At 58.3% G+C, this 22,028-nt stretch overlaps 2 protein-coding genes and 1 long non-coding RNA gene across 4 annotated transcripts; 2 read left to right on the top strand and 1 right to left on the bottom strand.

The window, feature by feature from the left end:
• Positions 1-16: 16 nt before the first annotated feature.
• Positions 17-5,196, top strand: LOC139800266 (uncharacterized). Of its 2 annotated transcripts, XR_011727692.1 has the most exons (3): positions 17-81; positions 429-4,201; positions 4,419-5,196. It is a non-coding gene; the product is annotated as an uncharacterized lncRNA (long non-coding RNA). The 2 variants fall into 2 exon arrangements; XR_011727691.1 differs by having other exon boundaries at positions 429-5,196.
• LOC139800265 (protein O-GlcNAcase-like) lies at positions 809-13,243 on the bottom strand. Its single transcript, XM_071753021.1, has 17 exons — positions 12,985-13,243; positions 10,578-10,629; positions 9,565-9,662; positions 9,002-9,132; positions 8,609-8,780; positions 8,236-8,334; positions 7,758-8,042; positions 7,341-7,469; positions 6,202-7,184; positions 5,956-6,130; positions 5,575-5,631; positions 4,603-4,688; positions 4,254-4,358; positions 2,735-2,826; positions 2,158-2,350; positions 1,907-2,078; positions 809-1,567 (listed from the first exon to the last, which is right to left on the bottom strand). The coding sequence occupies exons 1-17, from the start codon at positions 13,022-13,024 to the stop codon at positions 1,431-1,433; spliced, it is 3,006 nt and encodes a 1,001-aa protein (XP_071609122.1). The 5' UTR covers positions 13,025-13,243; the 3' UTR covers positions 809-1,430.
• A 1,972-nt stretch (positions 13,244-15,215) lies between these two features.
• DOK1 (docking protein 1) lies at positions 15,216-22,028 on the top strand. The gene is made up of 5 exons (XM_071752999.1): positions 15,216-15,581; positions 15,915-16,211; positions 18,331-18,442; positions 18,597-18,769; positions 20,497-22,028. Exons 1-5 carry the CDS (start codon positions 15,231-15,233, stop codon positions 21,604-21,606), a joined length of 2,043 nt encoding a protein of 680 aa, XP_071609100.1. The 5' UTR covers positions 15,216-15,230; the 3' UTR covers positions 21,607-22,028.

Below are 22,028 nucleotides of genomic sequence, written 5' to 3'. Positions count from 1 at the left end.
CCCCGTGCCCAAGTGTCCGGGGGCGGCCCGCTCCGCCCCTCCACCCCGGCTCACGCCGTGTGGTCCCGACCCCGGGATGGGGTAGGTCCCACCGGGACCCCCAGCCCGGGCTGGGCTACACTTCAGGGCCGGCACCGCGCCCCCGGGACGGGGATTCTGGGTGTACCCCGCCGCTGCGAGGCTGCGGGGGCGGAGCAGAGGGCGTTGGAGCTGGCGGGTGCCGGGGGGCGGCCCTTCCCTTCCCCTGACTTTCCCCTTCCCTTCCCTTCCCCGACAGACCGACCGCAGAGGATCCCGCGGGGTCTCAGCAGCCCGGGAGCACCGAGCTCCCCGTCCCTCCTGGGACACCCACGGCTGCCCCGGGCACGGGGAAAGGCAGAGCCTCTCTTCGTTGCTTCTTCCAGCCCTCTCTCCCTGCTCTTTTCCAGAGGCTGCAGCAGGACGGCTGCACAGACGTTTCCCCCAGGAGGGCATCCTGCCTGTCCTAGGTATGCAGCAGACCCCAGACCCACAAGGCAGCCGGGACCACAGGGAAGGCCCAGGCCTGGGATCCTATCCAGCAGGGTTGGGGCCTACCGAGCGCCATGGAGCTCCTTCCTGGAACATGGTGCAGGGGGAAGCCAAGGGCTGGTGAGCTGCTGGAGAGGTAGATGTGTGCGGAACTGCTTCGTTTGAGGTTACACGGGACCAGCTGTAATGACAGTCAGCATGGGATGGACAGACAGGGCTGGCTGGAAGGTGTGTGTGCTGAGGGTGTGAGAAGGACATGCTGCTACTCCAGCACTTCCCTCAAGAAATCAAACCATGGTGACAGCCCAGCAAATGCTTTATTGCTAGGGACAGCACTTCCTTCAGCCTCTGGACATCAGATACGGAGGCTGCCTCACTGTGTCCCATACCAGATCAGTTCATACATACCTCTCTGGGTGCCAAGGGCCAGCCCCAGCCCCAGCCCCAGCTGCCCAGCCTAGGACCACAGAGGGGATGGGGAGAGCTGGACAGCCCAGCCTGCAGGACAGAAATGCTTAGCACTAATGCATTGTGCCATGCTCTGAGACCAGCATCCCAAATACTACCGCTGTGGCTTCTGCCAGGCTTGGTGCTCTGCAGACAGCCTGGGGATGTTGCTGGCTCTGCAGCAAAGACAGAGGGTGCTCATCAAGCAGGAACAGTTGGGAAGGAGTGGAGGAGCCCTGACAGCCAAATCTTCTGAGATGGCGGAAATATCCCTCTATTGCCCAAGGACCCTCACAGCCTTGCGCCCTGCACACATCCCAATGACACCCCCCAGCCCATGTCCCCCATCATGGATACCTGCCCTGCTCAAGGTGCCCCTCTGCTTCCATTCCCTTGGGCTGATGCTGCCCAGGCTGGGGAGTCAGCCTGTCCCTTGACACTGTTGTCCCATGCCTGCACCCAAAGCAGCGTGCTCAGAGGAGACGTCCCAGGAGCCGAACACCAGGGGAGTTGCCCCAGGGCACTGGCAGGGCAACAAAGCCCAGCTTGTTGTAGAAGCTCAGCTGCTGTCTGTCAGTGGCACTGACCTGGCAAAACACTCCCCGTGACCCTGGAAGGGAGGCAAGAGGTCAGGCACTGGCACTGGAGACCCAGCTCTGGGGCTGGGACCTCTGCACTGCCCTTTGGCAATGGGTGCCTGTGTGATCCCCTGGGACAAAGGTCTCCATGTCCCCAGTGCAAGGCAAGGGCACAGTCCATTGGCAGCTGGGCCCAGGCTGTATCAGAGAGGGGACAGGGAGTCCCAGAGAGGGCTACCCCAGGGCTGTGCAGAGAGGTGGGGTGCAGGTGGGGCCATCCCCCAGCTCTGGGATGGACAAGGGAGCAGCTGGAATGGGACTTTGATGGACCAAGGGTGCCTCACGTGGCAGCACGGGGAGGTGATGCTCACCATTGGCCCTGAGTGCACTCAGCAGGCAGATGGCCAGGCTGCGGCTGGCCCCCACGTCCAGCACTCGGGGGGCCGTGCCCAGCTGCACCAGGGAGGGGAAGCGCCGCAGCACAGGCAGGGGCACAGCTGGTGGCTCCGAGTGGAAGAAGAGCAATGCTTCCCCCAAAGCATCCTGCAGGTGAAAAAAACAAGTGAGGGAACCCCCGCCACCCCCCTGTACCCACTCCACTCTGCTTCAGGTGCCCTCTCACCTGTCCCAGAGCTGGAGCGCCTGCGCCCAGGTCTCGGGGGTACTTGTGCCGTATGGCCGGCAGCCAGCTGCTGTCTCGCTGCTGCAGGAAGCCTTCAGCACAGAGTGCTCCGGCTGCATAGCCACAGAGACCACGCTCATCCTCCAGCACAAAGGTGTACTCAGGGCTGAGGCTCAGGAAGCTGCCCAGAAGCCTGCCAGCAGAGCAGGAGCATGGCTTAGCTGCACCCAGAGCCAGCCTGCCCCAGGAAAAGCTCTGGCCAGCCAGCCTCCTCCTCCTGCTACAGCAGGACAGGAGCCCGCCAGCCCTATGAGACCCCCCAGAAGAAGCCCTGAGCCAAGGGGAGCCACCACAACCCTAAGTGGTTGCCTCAACCTAGCTGGACATCAGGGCAGGGACTGCCCTCCCTGCCCTCTCCCACAGGGTGAGGCTGTGCCAGCCATGGTGCCAGCAGAGCTAGTAGCCACAGGGATGTCAGGAGAGGCCACTGCCTTGCCCCATGGCCCTGCCTCACCCCGAACATGACAGTATCAGCACACATCTGGCAAGAGGGAGCCCTAGAGGCACTGCATCTCACCTGTCACCAAGGAGATCAGGGTGGGCTGCAAGGATCTTTGTAACTTTGGGGTCACAGTCCAGACTCTCCCGGCACATTCGGTAAAGCTCTCCCTGGAAGACCCAGATTCACCTAAGCCCTGGCTCTGCTTACTCTGCCCAAACCCTTCCCCACTGGTGCCCCTCAGCTGCCTGCCACCAGGCATGATGCACCCAAGTTAACTATAAAGAGGGGCAACAACCAGAGCTGTGGCCTCCAGTGTGTCCTGGCCAGGGGAAGGTGTTTCAGCACTGGCATCTGTGCCAGGTGATGCACTGTGCACCACCTTCTGCTGGCCACCTGAGGCTTGTTGCCACAGCACAGCAATGCTTCAAAATGAGAAATTGCCATTCCAGTCAGGTATCCCAGAGCAGCAGCTGCTAAGGAAACACGCTCAGTCCCAGGGCAGAGCATGCTCTGAGCAGCCAGAGCAGCAGGGAAACTGATGCTGACACAGAGCATGTGCAAAGTGAGATGTCTCAAATTTTCCTGTCTTGATCAGATTTTATTTTGCTGCTGCTCACAGAATCATCCAAAAGAACATCCCACTGAAATTGCTTCTGAAAGGAAAGGCTGCCCCAATCCCTGAAGGACACAGGCAGGATAGAGTGCTTCCAAGCACCACTCTCAGAACAGGCTGCAGTGCTTAGCTGGGTTTTGCTTTCCAAGTTTCACTGGACAGAGACATTCAACTTGTTAAAGTTGATCAGATGAACTTTGACAACAGACAATTGAAAACAAGCTTTTGCAATGGGAACTGCTGGCAGCTGCAGCCTGATAACATAATGAGCTCTCATGTGCTTGCAGCTCCTCTCTTATTTAAAAGGGCTGCAGCTGTGCATTTCAGGGACTGTATTTAAGAGGGATTTGTAGCTGTGATAGCTGCATTTGCAGCATTAGCATTTACTTCATCTAGGAGAGGGAGCAGAGTGTTTTTTGCAGGTTCTGGCACTTGGGAAACTCGGGGCTCTGCTGAGTTTGGAAGCAGTTTAACTTGTGTGTTCACCTACTTCTAAATTTTCCTTTTCCATGCCCATCTCATTGAACTGCTGGGATGTTGAACAGAGCAGGGGGTCTGGCAGATGACAGGCTGCTGCCTCTCCAGCATGGAATCATTCTGTAAACTGGATGAACATTTGAAGAAGGGACTAGTTTGGAGAATAATCTCATCAGGCCCAGAAAGTGCCTAGAGCTGCAGAGGGATGAAGGCTGCAGGAGGTTGCCATACAGATTTGTCCTGTTCTGGATCTTTCCTGGCAACTGACACACCTGCTCTCCCCATGGAACCCCATGGAGCTGACATACTGCTCGACACAGCCCTGGGTGACCTGGGCTGCTCTGAGCACAGGCTGGATCCCAGAGGTCCCTTCCCACCTGCATTACCCTGCCTTGCAAGGTCAGCCATGGGAGCAGCAGCAGATGAACGTGTACAGCACAGCCCATGCAAAGGTGAGTCCCAACCCCTGTTGCGTGGGCCACCCCTTTGTACCCCTGCTCTCACCTTGTCCAGGGGCAGCAGCGGCCGCAGGAGGTACAGCTGACTGGATGGGGAGAGTGGAGGTGGGTGATAGAAGAGGTCACAGCTGTTCCCCACGGGCAGCAGCTCCTGGAAGAGATACAGCCTATCAAGGAGCAGGTTGCCTTAGCTCCAAACCTTGTTCTGCAGGCAACAGGCGGAGGGCCCCTCTGAGGGAGCCTGAACCCCAGGAGCCTCAGCTGAGATGCAGAATCCTGAGGCAGCTCTGCCTTCCCAAGTTTGCAGTAACCCCACGGCAGGACCAGGAGCAGCAGCTGGGATTCCAGCTTCCCAGCGCCTCCCTCAGCCCCCACAGACATGAGCACACTCTAACCTGCAACTCTCCAAAGAGGCCCCCACGGTGCACCCAGGGCTCAGCATCCCCTGCCAGCAGGATTGGAGTGGTGATGCTCTGACACCCTGGAGGCAGCAGAACACATACACACATAGTGAACGAAAAACTGCTGGCCCAACAGGAGATCAGCCTCTGCTACACTGGTCACACACGAGTCAATGCTCCAAGGATCTGCCCCGCAGTTCTGCATCCCCAGCACAGGACCTCACCTGGGCTTGGGCAGCCACCTCTATGCATTGGGATAACAACACACCCTCTGCAACAGGACTTGAAGTGGGGCAATGGTGAAAGTTATGACCCTCCCTCCATGACAGACACAGCTCCTGGACATGTTTGGAAAGCTGCAGCTGGCAAGGAGAGCAGATCGTTGCTTAGCTGCCCAACCATCTGGCTCTGCAGGGCCTGTGGGAACTTGCTCTGCATGTGGGTGCTTCCCTGCAGAAGTGGTTCAAGGCATATGGCCCCATCCAGTACTGGGGTTAGTGACCCTCTCAGATTGTGATCTTGTAACAGTTCCTGGTTTGTAAGAGGCCAAAGGCCCACAGAGCAGTAAGGAACCCTAAACCACAGGAACAGGGACCACCAAAGTGATGTACAGGCATTCAAAATCCAACCTCACCTCTGTCACCGAGGACACTACTGCTCCCAATAGCCATTAGATACCTTTCACCAGAAAGGTGAAGGAGTCTTTGGGTTAACAGGGCTGAAGAACCATGCCCTAGAAGCAGACATTCCCTCTAGACTGCAAGAGATGGTTAAAAGCAGCTCTGATGATTGCTCTCTTCCCAGCAGCAGTGCCACATCTGCCTCAGTGTGTCAGAGCACGCAGGGGTGCCCATAGCCATTCCCGCTCAGCTCTGGTGGGTGTTGCTGTGGGGCTGGAGGAGATGGAGGACAGCACCCAGGGCAACACTGTCCAGGCAGGTGAGCCGGGGCAATGCTGGTACTTACAGCCAAAGCAGCTTCCCCAGGTGCCCTTGGGGCCAGGGTCACAGAGCAGATGGCCATCTGCAAGGGAGGTAAGGGGTGAGTGTGGGACATGGCCCAGTGGCAGGGAAGGTGTCAATGGGAGGTGAAACCCAGGAAAGACCCTGGCACCCCCAGCTGGACATAGGGACCCCAGACCTCTGGGAGGGGGTCCAAGACACCTTCACCTTCTCCTCCTAAAGAGAGGACTAATATGGGTTACCACAGGACAAGTTTCAGCTGCCTCGGGTATGTCACAGTGTGTGGGGGACCCAGCACTCCAAGAGGGATGGGTTTGGCCAGGGTGTGAGTGCGTGTGTGCTACGGGGCCACAGGGGTTGGCTCAGTGCTCCACCAGCCACCTACCCAGCCAGAGGATGAAGGCACTGGCAGCCAGCAGTATGTTGCGCACGTCCCAGAGGTAAGGGTGGAGGTCATAGAGCAGCACCCGTCCAGCACTGCTGACGAAGCGGCTGTGCAGGTGACATGTCTGAGCACAGAGGAGCTGGAAGGCCCGGGCTTGGCTGCGCCACTGCGTGCCCTGTGGGGGAACCAGCCCTCAGTGTGACCATCATGGGTACTGGCCCACAGCAGTGCCCAGAGCAGCCTTACCCCACAGGTATCAGTAGCTGTGGCTGGGATCCCCACGCTGAAGCTGTTTTCCCAGAGCCAACGAAAGTTCTCCAGAATACGCTGTGCCTGTGGCCCATGATTGTAGGGAAGGTAGAAGAGCTCCACCAGCATCCTCACCTCTTCCAGAGTTAGTGGTGCTGTGGGGTTAGACCTGTCATCCTTGAGGGCCAGCAATACTGAAGGCACGGACCTGGCCTCTTCTGGGATCACAGGTGTCATGGGGCTAGACCTGGCCACCTCTGGGGTCACAGGTGCTGTGGGGCTGGACCTGGCCTCCTCTAGAGTTGGCAGGGCCATGGGGCTGGACCCATTTTCCTCTGGTGTCAATGGTGCTGTGGAGCCAGGGCTGCCACCAGCCCCATCAGTGAGAGCTGCTGGGTGACCAGAGCTGGTGCCAGCCCCATCACTGAGTGGTGCTGGGGGGCCAGGGCTAGTGTCAGCCCCAGACCGTGGGGGTGTCAGAGGCATGTCAACCCTGTTGTCCTCAGGCTGGGTACTGCTGGGGACCTGAGGGTGGCTGTCACCACTGGTCCTGGCATCACAGGTGGGTAGGGGAAGGCCCTGGCTGCTGTTGGCCCCACTGCTGCAGCACATTGCAGAGCCTGGGCTTTGAAGGGTCTCAGTAGCCACCGGGGTTCCTGAGGGCTGAACACTCCCAGCTGTGCTGGGCAGAGCAGAGGAGGGCTTGCAGCTCTCTCTGCTCCTTGTGGTGAGCTGGTCCCCATCCCCTGTGAGGCTTTGGTGATGGCTGGCAGAGGTCCTGCTCCCACTGTCGTTCTCAGCCCTTGAGGTCATCTTCCTTCTATTCTCTGGTGCCACACCACAAGGACCCTGGTCTGCCCCACTAGGAGCAGAGTCGTAGGGCTGGGGGTTGGGCATGGTCTCCTGTCCTCCTGCTGGGCCCGTCCGAAGCCACTTTCCTCCCTTGAGGCTAATGCTCGGGTGTGCCATGGTCCTTCCTGCTGCCAGAAGAGAGCAAGGGGGAAGCTCCTCTGGCACCTGCATGGAAGCTGCCCAGCCCCAGGACTGGCCAGGAAGTTCCATCTCTGAGCTAGCAGGGACTGGGAAGCTGCCAGGACAAAGGACTTTGCATTGCTTGGTGCAAGTCCATCACCTACCTGGCTCCAAGGTCTGATGATTTATCTCAGCCACCCAGTCAAGCAGTGCCAGCTCCAAGGCCTCCTGAGGGCTGTAGCTCCCCTCTAGTGCGCTCTGTCTGTCCCCCAGAGCTTCCACAGTGTCCATCCCTGAGGAACTGGAGCTCATCAGCCTGGGCAGCCCCACTCTTGGATTAATGGAGCTCTCCCACGCCACACTGAAGGCAGGCAGACCACCCACCCCAAGGAGATACCCCTCAGGACACATCCCATGCTGCCCAGCCAAGTGACACCTCACCCAGGCTGCCATGCAGGAAAGTCTGTAGGGCCATGGCAAAGATGGGCAGTGATGGCCAGGGCCCTGCCTTGGGTGCACAAGCTCACTGCCAGCAGTAGGGTCCCACATACTGAGCTGCTTGGGGTCCCAAAGCCAGGTACCTGTGTGATCAAGGTGAGCACAGCTCCGCAGCTCGCTCTGAAACCAGGTGCCCAGTGTGTGTATGGGAATGAAGTTGGCCTGGAGCTCACAATTGGGGTTAAGGAGCAATCCACCCAGCCTGGCCATGAGGCCTGGAGCACGTCCAGTGTAGGGGCCCAGGAAGACACGTCTGCAGTCATAGTCATTGGCATACAGGTTGTCCCAGATGATGGGGCGGCGCCGAAGGACACCCTCCACCTCCTCCAGCACCGTGGCTGAGAGCTCCTGTGACACCACCTTTGGGCCTGTAGCATCACAGCAGGGAGATGTGTAGAGCAGCAGGCAGCACAGGGACAGGCACATGTCTGGGCACTCAGTGTGGAGTCAAGGGCCAGCTCAGTCTGCCCCATTCTCCCCAGCCAGGAGAGAAGACACCCAGCCCAGCCCAGCCCTGCCTGGCTGGGGCCATGCAACCCCCAGAGCTGGCCAGGAGCTCACCTGTCCAAACCATACTGATCCCGGACAGCAGCTCCTGTCCAAGGGTCAGCAAGTAATGGGACCGACCAGGACTGGGAGAGCACAGGGAGCTGCAATACTCTGAGGAGAGAGCACAGGAATCCCTGATGGGCAGAGCAGGGAGCAGAGAAAAGGTGCAGGGAACACAGCATGCAGGGCTACTGCAGCACCAGCCCCTCTGCAGCCTGGTCCCATTGTTCTGAGATTTCCTGGGCTCCCACAAACGCATGGGGAATAGGGGAAACCCTGGAGGCTGTCAAGGCTGACACAAGGACGGGGTGCAGCAGCCAAAGGGCCCTGGCCAAGCACCAGGCTCCCAGGGGGAGGGATGGGGCCACAGGGCTGACAGAAGTACCTGTAGGGCAGAAGAGAAAGATGGAGGGTTCGCCCAGCCTCCTGTACATCTCGTTGGCCACAGAGGCCTGAGCCTGTGCCAGGGAGGGGAAGACATCTCTGTCAGCTTGGCACATGCAGGGGTCGATGTCATCAAAGAGCAACGCGAAGGCACGGCACCCCAAGGCAGCCACCTGCAGGCATGGGCATGGACTGCTAGGGTCCCTGGCAGCAGAGAGATCAGAGGCAGCCAGCCCTGGCCAAGGTCCTGCCACACACACAGCTGCTTCTTGATGTGCAGCAGCAGGAGGGCCTTGCAGCCCCACACTCGCTGCTGGGGTGGCCACAGGGCCCACACACAAACACGGGTGTCCCTCTGCTGGGAGCAGTGGGATGAAGGAATGGCCCACGGTACCTGCCTGAGTTTTTGCTGTAGCAGGAGCTGATCCCCAGCACTTGAAAACACCATGTCCTGGCCAGCAGAAATGGCAAAAACAAACTCCACGTTCTGCTCTTGGGCAGCTTTGATGAGAGACTGCATGTGGGCTGGGGACAAAGCAGAAGGGGTGCTGTGTGTGCAGCGAGGTGAGGGATGGAGGGAGAGGGAACCACAGTGGCCCAAAAGGAAGGAGCTGAGGGCATCAGCAACTACAAGAGAAGACCTGGGCAGACAGTTTCCAGTCCCTTAGGACACAGAGGACTCTCTGCAAGGGTCAGTGGGGCCTGGCGTATTCAAGCTCATTGCCAGAGGCCCCTGTGACAGAGGGCTCCTAGGCAATTCCAGAGTGTGGGCAGGGTCTGGGTGGTCTCCCTGTACCAGGCAGGGTCTGGGGGTCTCTGGGCACTAGGCCTGTGGCCTACCTGTGATGGGCATGTTCCTGGCAGTAAGAGTGCTAAGAGCCGGGCTGAGACACAGACCACACTTCAGACCTGGGACACCTGCAGCCCACCCATGCTGGGGCCCAGCAGAGCCGGTACCTGCCTCCTGCTCTGTGTAGGGCTCCCGCCAGAGCAGCCGGTGCTTCAGCTCATCCTTGGGTGCATACACGTAGCAGTTTAGCCCCCGGCGCTTCAGCCTGCATAGCAACAACAAGGCATCACCCAGGGCTCCAGGCTATGCTCTTTGCAAAGTGGTGTTTGGACACATGCCAGCCTGAAGCACCAAGAGCTCCTCAGCACTCAGCACCCTTTCCTGCTCCAGACCTACAGGCTTCTAGCCTCTGCATACACAGAGCCCTCCTGGCTGCAGAGCCCCAGCTCTTCCCCTGCACAGGCAGCCCAGCTCTGTGTACTATCAAGCACCATGCAGAGACATAAATGTCACCCAGTGCTCCCACTGGTAATCCCAACACTTGTGCCATGATGGAGTGACGCAGGTTTGCTGTGCCATCTGTTTCCACAAGGTCACACCCAGCTCCAGCAAGGCTGGGCTAGCTGGAAGCACCTCCTGGTGCCTCACTGAGAGCACAGGGCAGTGGGGACGGTGACCCCAGGTAGGGTGAGCTGGTCACTTGCTGGGATGGCAGCAGGAACACAGGGCGTGCTCACAGGGGCTGGTGCCATGTAGCACTTCCCAGGCCCGCGTGGCTCAGAGGTGAGGCAATGGGCACCTTCAGGAACCCAGCCCAGTCCCAGAGCCCCCAGCCAAGCACATCTGGATACATCTGGGCTGCAGCAGAGTCCCAGCACCATCTGCTGGCAAGAGGCAGCATGGCCCACATCTGTCTGAACATCCTTGGGCTGTCTGTCGATCTCACAGCCACCACACCGGGGCCAGAGCAGGGGAGTCATTCCCAGAGCTGGATCCAGGGGTGCTCTGGGACAGAGGGGCCCTGTCCTGAGCCCCCTTTGCTACTGTTGCCCCAGGAGCCTCAGGAGCCTCCCTCCATCATGTTTTCCTCACTGCTCCTGCCTCCACAGCATTTTGGCTTTTGACCTTGTCACTCTGCCACAGGCTAGTACCTGCAGAGAGAAAAAATCAGGGTACTTGCCATTGAAAGAGAAGTTTCCTCTGTTCCATAGACCACGGTCTCCCATAGAAACCTGTAACAGGGAAAACCAAAAACAAACAAAAAGAACCATGAAAATGCATTTTCAGTATCTGCCTCAGAACAGATTCTCTCTCTGTTTTGTCACTATGGCAGCTCTTAAACGCAGGGCTCCACCAGATGTTGATCTCTGGGTCCTTCAGGTGTTCCTTATCCTGCTATGATCTTGCTGGGCACTGGTATTCTAGCAAGTGGTTATAAAGCCTGTGGTTCTATCCTTCCCAGAGAGAGGCAGCTGGGAAGAACTGCACAAGGTAGTGCTTAACCTGGGAGGAGGAATTTGCACAGCAAAAGCCAAGCCTAGAGAAGACAGCTGAGGGCTGGCTGGGTTATGAAGCACTCTAGTGTGATTTTGGGGTGCACAAAATCACAGAGCTGTCATATACCTTCCCTGGAGATTTCTGCCTAGGGATTTTCTTCTTTACAGGGACCAGCTCTGTGTCTCTACATATCTCCGTGTCTGTGTAGTGTCAAGCAAAGTATTGTTGTTCCTGGACAGGCTATGGACAGGCTCTCTGTAATCATTGCACTACTCAAACTGCACCGGAACTGCACTGGCACAGCTCTTTCCCACACCCTGCAGACATACGCCTGCATTGCAGCAGGACAAGACTGAGGCAGTACCCCTGACCCATGGCAACCTGTTGAGATCAGTAACTAACAACATGCATGGATGCCCATGAGTGCTGGGACTGTGACTCCGCAAGACCTTTCACAGGCACCTTGTCTGTCTCCCATTGAAAACACCATCCCATAAGCTTGTCCAGAGAAAATCTGCAGAGGAAAAGCACACCAGAGAGCAACCTTACCAGTTCCCTGCTAAAACAACCACTCATCACTGAGCACCAAGACTGGCTGCAAGGACATTGTCCTTCCAGAAGGTTCACATCAACAAAACTGAATGCAGGAACTACGGATCTGGAGTCATCAAATTCCCAAGTGTTTCTAAACATTTCCACTTCTGCTGCTTGTAGTCTCTGGGGATCAGTGGGTCTGACACAAGCTTGAGGCTGCAGCACTACAGCAGCTGATGGTTTCACAAGGCCACCATTTCCCAGAAAAGCACCCATGTGTCCCCAAAGCACCCAAGTGCACCAGAGCTGGTCTGCCTGGGAAGGGACCCTATCACTGCGTGCCCTTTGGAAGGAGCCGACCCTGCAGCCCCAGCCCCTGCCTGGGGCACAGACTGTGCTACAGCACACACTGAACATTATCTCCTTTACAGATCTACCTGCTTGAATATCCATCTACTTTGATATTATATATATTCACCTTGCTAACCACCCCCCACTATGCAGAGGGCCCAATTTGTGGCCACTCAAGAATCTCAGCAAGCATTTCACCCGATAAAAGTATTCCCATTATATTGTCCATGATTTTCCATTTCCCAATCCATGACAACTCCTGCTCAGTTCACAGGAGTCCCCGTGCAGCATCTGCCTATGAGTGCCTCACTCACACATTGCTGTGAAGTGACACCAGTTCAGCCATCTCCAGGGCGTTAGGGGCAGGGGGGGTTCTGTGTAGGACACTCCTGGCCTGACCTGGCCCTGCTCAGCTGTACCCTGCCCAGCAGCCTGCCTGCCACCACACCACCATGTTCCATGCTGGGTCCTGTGCCAGGGTGAGGAGTGCCTTTCCTTCCTCACTCTTTAGCCACCTTCTCCTGGCATGGCTCTGCTGACAGCATTTGTGTCCTCTGTCCCAGGTCAACCTCCCTGTATCAATGATTCTTCCTCCCTCTTATTTCTCTTCGCTATCAACTTCCCCATCCCTGCACTTTCCATTTATTTTGCGTTTATTTGCATGGTGGTTTTGTTTCCTCCCTGGCAAGGCAGTGGACAGTGGGCTTCTGGGGAGGGAGGGGATATTGCGTTGCAAGGAAAAGTGAAGACGCCTTTTTCCCAGTGCTGCCAGGCGTAGCCCTGCTCCAGAGGTGTTGTGCTACAGAAACGAGAGTTGGGGACATGGGGGAGCAGAAAGACAGGGCTGGTCCATACAGAATTGCTATGAGAGACCAGGCTCTTCCTGGCCATCTTTGGCTACAGCCCGAGGCAGCACTGCACTGCGGGCAGAGTGGCAGGAGGGCAGACACCGGGATCCTCCATGCTGGAGCCCAAAGCAGTGGGTCCCCATGCCCTTTTGCGGGGTAGCTTGGAGTGCAGCAGCCTCGGGGGATGGGGAGTGACAGTGGGGGTGGATTCGTACCCTTGGGAATGGACAGGGGCCCTGCCTCCCCTCGGGTCCTGGCGGCCCTTCCCAGTCCCTCTTCGGTCTGAGTGGAGCAGGCGAAGCACCTGCAGTGCCCAGGTGAGGCACCGGCCCCAGCCGCATCCCCGGAGGGACCTACCTTCCACCACGCCGCAGAGGAAGGGCGGCCGCCCCGCCATACCCGTGCAGTAGCGGCCCTGCCGTAGCTGGGGCGGGCGGAGGGGTGCGCGGGGGGATGGAAGGGTGCGGGGGGGGGGATGGAGGGGATGCAGGGGAAACTGGCAGAGAGATTGAGGGATGCGCAGAGGGATTCGCGGAGGGAGTGGAGGGATGCTCGGAGAGATGGAAGGGTGCACAGACTCATGGAGGACGGCTCCGCCACCTGCCCTCCCCTCCGAGGAGACAGGCTCGCCGCAGCGCAGGGGGCGGCACCGGCGGGTGGGGCCGCGGCGGGGCCAGGGCGCAGGGCGGGGCGGGGGTCGCCGCGTAGCCTTCGGCAAAACCGCTCCGTGGTGGTCCGGGCGCTTCAGCCCGACCCGAAGATTTCCCCTTGTCTTTACCACTGAGCTGTCGCCTCTCCCGCTGGTACCTGCACACCAGGCCCAGGGTGTGAGTTCTCTCTGGCTTCCCGGATTCAGGACATCACGACTGTTTCGTGTGCTTTGCATGTGACTCGCCTGCTTGCATATGTCAGGCTGCTGTTTGCCTTTTGTCACGCTGCTCTGAGATGTTGACACGTTTGGCTCATGATCCCCTCTATCCCACAGGTTCTGGTTTGCAGAAGTGCTGCCACGTCATTAGTTCCCTGTCCTCCATCTGCACAGCCACTGATACCTGCCTACATTGAAGGTGTTTGGCATCACTGCATTGCTCTGCCCTTTTCCTGACCACTTCTCCTATTTGTCAGGCTCATTATGAGGTGTCAACATAACCCAGGGAGTAGGTACCAGATTTTGTTATCATGCAACTATGCAACTATGAGGAATGGGGGCAGGAGAAAGCAGAGGTTTTCCTCCTGCATTGAGGCACTGCCGGTATGTCTGGACCACCAAGGAGCCCAGCGGTGACGTGGCAGGCAGCAGGCCACCAGAGAGCACCGTGAGCCAGCGAGGTCTGCCTGGAGCTCAGCAGCAGCATGAGCATTTACAGCTTCAGTCCCTGAACAGTCTTCAGCCCAGCTAATCTGATCACGTTTTCTCTTACCTACACCTCTTTCACACATGCTCGTGCTGTTGGTTATGTGATCACAACCACTCTCCTCAATGACGGCTATGAGGAGGAGAAGCCACCGAGCAATGGAGTCATGTCGCTTTCTGCCGTCCCTCCCAATCTCACTAAGACACCGGGCTGCATGGGCTGCCCAGCTTCCTCCTATTGGCATCTTCTTTTTTTTAAGGTTTTCCTTCATATTAAGGCAATCCTTCACATTTCTTGATAGTTACAATTCATCTCGGTTTTCGGCTTTGTTGATTTTTTTTCCTGTACCTCCTATTTTTTTTCCTAGTTTATACCTTTATGCCTTTTTTCTGCAGTTTCATGTGATTTTCTGAACTATGAACTCCGCTTCCCCCCACTGTTGGGGTGTTTTCCATTTTGGCCTATTGCTTCATTAAAGCCCTGCCAGGTTTTCTGAATGCATTTTGTTCAACATGATCTCCTGCTCCCTGAATTGTTTAAATTTCCTATGAAAGGCACTTTGAAGTTTGACACCCACTTTGACACCCTTGAGAGATTCCTCTCTTTTACCTGGGGTAAAAGCCTCCCCCCCACCTTCCCATAGCACTTGGTAGCCCAAGCTGGTGCAGGGTAGCTATGCCCAGTGCAGACAGCCACAGAGGATGCCTGGCAGGGGGGCATGGGCAACAGGAGGCTCCTTTGGGGCGTAGGGGGTGGTGGGGGCAGAACAGTCTTGATTCTGTGCCAAGCTGGTTTTATCCTTCTCATTTCCTTGATGACCTGTCTCCTGGTGATCATAGCCAGTCCATATCCAGGGCATGCCCAGCAACACCTTCCTCTTCTGTGTTTGCTCTTTCTTGACAATCTACACCCCTAATTCCCAGGCCAGTGCTCACAGTGTGTCATGTCAGATAGATAATTTTAAACATCTGCAAAGATCTTCCACTGCAGCCATTCCTTCCCTGCAGCATTTGTATGACTGCAGCAGTATGTGGTGCATGGATCACGCTGTCCTGGGGTGACAGCCCTGGATGCCCACCCCCCAGAGTGACTTGTGGGTGCTGGTCACAGGTTGTGGCTCACAGAGCCCACCCTGAGCCTGATGTTGCTCGGCAGCTGCCGGCAGAGGTGTGGAGGCCACAGGGTGGAACGGGGTGGCAGGATCAAGACCAGCTCCATCTCCTCCCCTCCCTTGGGACAGTGTGAGACATGCTCTCCGATGGGTCTGGAGGCCAAAACCTCCCATTACAGGGCCAGCTCCTTCTCCGAGCTGCTGCAGCTTTCCCGCCTCTGCCAGGGCATGACCGGCCACTCTCTGACCCCTCAGCTCCCGCACCGGTGCACATCCAGGGCGGTGACGTCGCTGTGTGGAAGCGGCCATACCACGCACCCTCACCCCGTCCCGTTCCCTCCCTCTCCCCCGCCCTCTTCCCCCTGGCCCCGCCCTCGGCGGCGGGCGGAAGCGCGAGCGGCGGAGCCGGCGTGAATCGGGAGGGGATGGACCCGCCGGCCAAGGAGGGTTCGCTGATGGTACAGCACAGCCCCAAGTTCGGCACTAAGGTGGGCAGCGGGGGTGGGTGGGCTCCGTTCCTCCTCCTTAACCCTCCCCGGCGGGGCCGCGCCGGGCCCGCCGCCCCCTTTGCTGCCCCGGCTGGTCAGGCTGCGGGTGCCTCCCGGCGCTTGGGGAAGCAGGGCCGAGGCTTTGTGGGCCGCCGAGCCCAGGGGTCCTGCCCCTCGGGGCTGTCTGGGCCTGGCGTGCGGTCGGGCGCGGTCGGGGCCTGTTCCGCCGCCCGGCCCGGGGTAGGGCGGGACCCCGGGCGGGGGGGCAGCCTCACGGACGAAGCGGTGAGCTGCCGGCCCGGCCCCGGCCCGGCTTGACCCGCTGCCTTGCAGAGGTGGAAGCGGAGCTGGTTTGTGTTGTACCCGGCCAGCCAGCACGGCGTGGCCCGCCTGGAGTTCTTCGAGTGCAAGGAACCGTCGCTGCCGCCCGAGCGGCTGGGCACTCGCCGACTGGACAAGACGGTGGTGCGGCTGGCCGACTGCACCAGCGTGGGGCCCGTAGCCGAGAGCGGCCCGCGGCCCGGCACCGCCGTATTCCGCCTGGAGACCTCCGACAGGAGCTACCTCTTCGCGGCGGAGAAGCAGCAGAGCGACGAGTGGGTGGCCAAGCTCTGCGAGATCGCCTTCCCGGTGAGCCCCGGCCGGGCAGGGGTCACCCCGGGGGTGGGCTGCTGCACGGGGGGCCCAGGCATCACGGCATGGGGGTGGGTCCGGGGGGTTTACCCCTTCCCACATAGATAGAGGAGCGAGACCCTGAGGCAGGTGGGACTGTTCCCGGGCAGTCAGAGCCTGGACCTGAGCCTCCGGTCCCCTCTTGGTAGCTCCTGCCATGCCAGCAGCCAGGTGGCCTACGGGACCCCTTGGCACGCTGTCACTAATTCTTGGTTGTGGCTCCAAATTTTGGGTCTGGTGCTTCTACGCCAGCGTGCAGCCTGTCCTCACCTCCTCCAGAGACCTGGCGGGGGCTGGGTGATGGCTGAGGAGCGTTTGTTTCCACTTGGCCCAACCACCACTGCCTTCCAGCCCCAGCAGCAGCAGAAGAGGAGAGCCGTGCCTGGCTCCAGGACCCTCCTGCTTCCTGTGCACCCCTTCTCCCAGCCCTGGGGCTCTCTCCTGCGTGCTGCTGGGAGCACCCCCTCAGTGCTGGGCCTGCAGCATAGCCCTGCAGTTCTGGGCCCCCATAGCAGCTCTGCAGCCTTCCCCAGAGCTGGTGGCCAGCCGGTGTGACACCTCCCTGCCGAGGCAGTTTGGACAGTGGTTGGCCCACAGATATGGTCATCCACACCTCTGTAATAGCAGCCCCCCATGGGTCTCCTGCTCTCTGTCTTGGGACATGTTTTTAGACTTGGGTTGTGCTGTAGCCAGTACCAGCCTTTGCAGTGAGCAAAATGCAAGCATGGCATGTGTTCTGGAAAGGCCTGAAGCAAGAGGCACAGGAGCTGCATATGGCAGCTCTGTGCGAAAAGCTGGAGATCCTTGGTTGTGATTTCTGGTCGTCCACATAGAGAACGTGATTTTGTGTCATGTTTATAGCTGCCCAGAGTGTAAGCAGGGTCCAGTAGCTTGGGAATTAGGGCCAGAGATTGTCTGAAGTTCAGAACAGGATTTCTTTTTTTTTTTTAAGGTGAGGGAAAGTGTAGTCAAACAGAACCCTGAAAGGCACATCTGTGGGCCCTTGCCTTCCCAATCCCAGGCTATAACCCTGCTATATTAGATCCTGTAGCTGCTATGAGCTCTAAGGACACCAGGTTTTGGCACAAGACAGCCGAAATGCCCTTTTTGGCCCTCATCTCTTGTTAAGAAGCTTGTGTGGTTGGGTTTTAAACTGAAACTGGCAGCTTGCCGTTTGCAAGACCTGTCTTCTGTTGCAACCCCCATGTGACTCTGAGAAACAGCTTCCAGCTCCCATCGAAATACAGACCCTCATGCGGCAGTGCAGAGTCTGCTGAAGCAGCTCTTGCAGGGCATCTGTGGGCCTTTGATTTGCATGGGACTTCCCTGGAGCAGGATCTTTGTTATTTGGAGGTATAAGTGAGGGTGCAGGCCCTACAAGGACCCTGCTGCAGGGACATGGTCCCTGGGAGTGTGTGCAGTGCACTTTCAGTTCTGCACGAACTAAAATAGAAGTGCTTGCTTCCCTTCTGTGGGTGTGCAGTGGTGCTGGCACTGCCTTCCTGCCCATGCAGAAACAGGACACAGACCATTGCCTTACTGGGTCATCCCACCAGCTCCTTCCCTTGATTGTACTGCTGGGACAGCGTGCCTGGGCCAGTGCAATGCTTTAGGTGCTGATGTCAGGTGCAATGGAGCTGTGGCACCGGGACACCTGCACAGCCATGCCACAGTGAGTGGCATGGGACCCCCTGGTGCTGCTCTGCAGGAGGACATGTCTCGGTGTAGGCTTGTGCTGGGGTCAAGGTCTGGAGGGTCTGGTCTGCCAGGAGGAACCGCTTTGTCCTGCAGCCTGTGCACGGCCCAGCTGGGGCCTGGGGTCATGCTGGGAGCTCCAGGGAAGCACCTTCTGCACTGTCTGGCCCTGCTCATCCCTGTTCATGTCGGCTTGGATACAGGGCTCTGGGGTCTGTCAACAGCTGGGGGGTAGGGAAGGGCTTAGTGTGGCTGCAGGGCAGCCAAGTGTGGGTGGGCTCCTCAGGGTGGGTGGCAGTGAGGGCCCAAGTGACGCGGGACTGGGAGGGCAGTGGCTGCAAGTGGGCCCGGGAGCTTGGGCTGATCTTTTCTCCCTTGTCAGGGAAACAGCCCCAGCAATGCTGGCGTGGTGGCCTGGTGTGGCAGAGAGGGTAGTGGGGAGGCGCCAGCCCTGGAGATGGCTGTGAACTCCATCTACTACTCGAGAGATGAAGGTGAGACCTGCCACTGCCCTGACGTTGGGCCACCTTCTGCGGGGTCTGTCCTGCTACTGCTCCATCTCTCGGCCTGTGGTGGGCAGAGTAAGGCCTCGCCTGGAGCTGGGAATGTGGCTTCCTCTGCTCTCCCTGAGCATCCCTGTCCCTGCAGTGAACGCCTTCTGGGTGACGGTGCAACGGACTGAGGCTGCGGAGCGGTGCGAGCTGCGTGGTACTTATGTGCTCAAGGCTGAGCGCGACAGCCTTGTCCTGAAGGACCCAAGGAGAAATAAGATCATCTACGTCTGGCCCTACCGGCTGCTCCGGAGATATGGCCGGGACAAGGTGGGGATGGGGGTCCCTGTGTGCTGCTTGCTGAGCCTGTTCCCCCACAGGGCTTTCCCTGACGGAAGGGTGAGGAGCTGATGTGCCTGACCAGCCAGTGGCAGCTGTGCAGCAGGCCTTGCCAAACACCAGATCTTCTACAGCACTCAGTGGCTGTAGCACGGCCCCCAAGTGCAGCTGTGGCTCTATATGTCTTCAGTTCCTGCCTGCGTCACTGTGCAGGAGCATGGGCTGGCAGGACACCTGTCGCTTCCAGGGGCTTGTTTGTGCAGAGCCCCTCTCTGTGTGTCCTTGCTCTCCTCCTGGTGCCGTTGCAGCCCCTGCCCCCTGGTGGACATCCTTGCAGCTTGGCTTGCCCCAGTTCTCCATCCCAGTGCTCCCCAGCCTCCAGGGACTTTAGCTTCCTTTGGTTCTGTCTGCTCCTTTAACTCAGTCCATCCCTCTTCAAGGGTGGTGGCCAGAGCAGCAGGGGCTGTTTGAGACATAATTACTCCAGATTTATTCACCTTACAGGATGTACTGCTCTTAGCCTGGCTTACCTGTGTAGGTCTGTCCCCTCTCCATTGTCCTCCAGCAGCATGTCCCTGATTGTCTTTCTGCTACCCTGAGCACAAGAAGTACCTGATGCGCTGGGAAGGGAGGAAGTGGTCTCCCCAGAGCTATTGATAGCAGTGATGGTATCAGCTACAGTCTGCTTATAGTGCTCTCTGTGGTACTTTACAAAACAGAAGTGGGAACTTGGGGAGCCATCTAGCTCATCAGCCAGGCCTGTGCTTGGGGCAGGATGGTGTGGGCAGGACATCACATGGTGTGAGGAACAGGCAGCTGTACCCACATGTCCTCAAGCAGTGTTAGTTTGGTTGCACTTGTGTTTGGCAGCATTGACCCACAAAAGGAAGTCTGGCCCCAGATGGTTTTGCAGCAACCCCAGAGGGTGTTGCTGTACATGAGAGAGCACCAGTGAGGCAGAAAATTTCACCTTGATTCAGGGGCTGAGGTTTAGGAAAGGTGTGGGCAACAGCTGATGGGAACTGGCACATGCGTGTATGTTCAGGCCTGAGGAACGCAGCCCTGGTGCAAAACTTCTCCTTAAAGTACTTTATTCCAGTAACACAGTGATGTTGGTAAGGCAAATGCTTTGCTTGCTATTGGTAGCCAAGCTGGTGCTTCAGGGCTTTCTCCTGTGGAAAGCCGGATTCCTCTGTCGTGCATCTGTTGCCCCTGGATCACGTTGCTTCTTCCTGACTAATAGTTACCCATAATAGTTTCCCCTGCTAAACTCATCTTCTCGCCCCGCTCTTTTCTCAGTGCTAACTTCATATGGTTTCCTAGATTATCTGGTGCCAGTTGTTGACTTTGCTGGAAACGCTCAGGTAAGGCAACAGGCAATGCCACCAGGACCTCCATCTCTGGCCCTGGAGCATTTTGCAGTGATGTCCTCTCAAGGCTTCATCCCACTCCAGCTTCACAGCTTGTTCTGGGTTGCTGGGCAGCTCCTCTTGCTCCACCTGCCCAAGTGCTGGCAGAAGCTGAGCACAGCAGGACCCTGGACTGGTGCTGGCTGAGCTGTGGCCCTTGCTGCAGGGAACAGGATGTCCAGTGAAATCTCTTGCAGGATTAGCACTGCAACACTGCAGCCATGCACCTGTCAGCAGGACGTATGGCCTGCATGATGTGCAGGGTCAGCAAGTGCTGGACATGGGGTAACCCTTCTGCTTCCCCTGCAGGTGATGTTCTCCTTTGAAGCTGGCAGGCGCTGCGACTCTGGCCCCGGTAACTTCACCTTTGAGACCAAGCAGGGCAACGAGATCTTCCGCCTGGTGGAAGCCTCCATCCGGGAGCAGAAAGCGCAGGTGGAGGAGAACCGGCAGAGCTGTGGCTCGCTGGATTCAGACAGCCCCAGCGTGGTGCTGATCAGCCAGGCCCTGGCTGACTCCCTGAGCCTGGAGCTGCCTGCGGAGGGAGATGACTCTCAGCCATCCAAAGCGGGTCTGGCATCCAGGCCCACTGTGTCAGTGGAGGAGAGAGATGCCATGTCTCTGATGAAGACCCGGATTCTACCAGAGCTCCCTGTGCCACAGGCCAAGCCCGCGGTGTCGAGCACACCTCCACGCTCCCCGCTGCCAAAGGTGCCCCGTGCCGTGCTGCCAGCCGAGGACCTGTCCAGTGTGTATTCGGAGCCCCTGGACGCGGTGAAGGGCTTGCGGCCCTGGCTGGACCCACTGTACTCAGACCCTGTAGACAGCAAACCTGCCAGTGGGGCCAAGGTGCCCAGTGGGGCCTCAGAGGAGGCAAAGCTCCGTCTGCCACTGTGCGTGGGCACATACGAGCAGGTCCGGGCTGAGGGCTCCAGCCAGACCCCAGCAGTGCCTGGGCGGAGGGAGCACATCTACGATGAGCCTGAGGGCCGTGCTCCCCGCTCGCTGCCCCCCTTCACCTGTATCTACGACGAAGCGCGACCCACAGGTGAGGCCTGGCGCACCCAGGGCCATGACGGCAGGGGTGGCTACGAGTACCCCTACAACCCCAGCGCCGACGACTACTCAGTACCTGCCTTCCATGCCAAGGCCAAGGGTCCCAAGCCAGTGCCTGCCCCCAAGCCCCAGGCAGCCTTTATCATCCCTAAAGGTGGGGAGAAGAGCGGGGACCCTGGCAGGCAGTGGGGGAACCCAGATTCCGAGAAGGTGTCTGTCAAGCCCAGCCTCAACAGCAGCAACAACAACAACATTGAGATTTTGTACAGCCAGGTGGTGAAGCCCCAGCATGTGCAGAGGAAGGAGCAGTCTGTGGATGAATACAGCTTGTCACCTGTCTACGAGGACTTGGGAGAGATTTAGTGTGCTGCTTCTCTGTACCTGCCTGGGAGGGACTGGAGCAGTGCTGGCTGCTGTCCTTCATGTGTCCTGACAGTGGCTTGGGGCTAGGGATTGTTCTGGCTCGGGCAGAGCCCTGCTTGCTTACCAGCTCTGAGGGGCTGCATTTCCCTGGCAGCCCTCTCCACAGCGAGAGCAAGAGAGCTGTGGCTGGTGCAGGTTCCAGGGTGCCTCTGCAGCTCTGGAGCTGGCTCCACTGCAATCTCCTGGTCCACAGGAGAGCTGGCTGTGTCACCCTGTGCCTGATGCTCTGGCTGCCTCTGGCCAGGCTGCTGCAGGGCTAGGATGCTCATTGCTGTTCATGGAAGACTGCTTGCTATCGGTTTTCAAAAGTATTTTTATACAAAATTATTTTAATATTAAAATCTGTATGTCTCAGAATGAAA

Source organism: Heliangelus exortis, chromosome 10 (genome assembly GCF_036169615.1).
Source record: "Heliangelus exortis chromosome 10, bHelExo1.hap1, whole genome shotgun sequence".
In the NCBI taxonomy this organism is placed as follows: Eukaryota; Metazoa; Chordata; class Aves; order Apodiformes; family Trochilidae; genus Heliangelus; species Heliangelus exortis.
Note: the sequence above shows the minus strand (reverse complement) of the source record. Positions and strands in the feature narration are given on the sequence as shown.

What these genes read in the sequence shown, in the direction of transcription:
- LOC139800265 (XM_071753021.1), bottom strand. Translation starts at nt 13,024, where the DNA reads ATGGCGGGGCGGCCGCCCTTCCTCTGCGGCGTGGTGGAAG. An exon ending in AGGAAACTTCTCTTTCAATG is followed by an intron (nt 9,663 to 10,577) that starts GCAAGTACCCTG and finishes GTTGCTATGCAG; the next exon opens with GCTGAAGCGCCGGGGGCTAA. An exon ending in GAGTGCACTCAGGGCCAATG is followed by an intron (nt 1,568 to 1,906) that starts GTGAGCATCACC and finishes CCTCCCTTCCAG; the next exon opens with GGTCACGGGGAGTGTTTTGC.
- DOK1 (XM_071752999.1), top strand. Translation starts at nt 15,231, where the DNA reads ATGCTCTCCGATGGGTCTGGAGGCCAAAACCTCCCATTACAGGGCCAG. An exon ending in TCTGCGAGATCGCCTTCCCG is followed by an intron (nt 16,212 to 18,330) that starts GTGAGCCCCGGC and finishes CTCCCTTGTCAG; the next exon opens with GGAAACAGCCCCAGCAATGC. An exon ending in CTACTACTCGAGAGATGAAG is followed by an intron (nt 18,443 to 18,596) that starts GTGAGACCTGCC and finishes CTGTCCCTGCAG; the next exon opens with TGAACGCCTTCTGGGTGACG.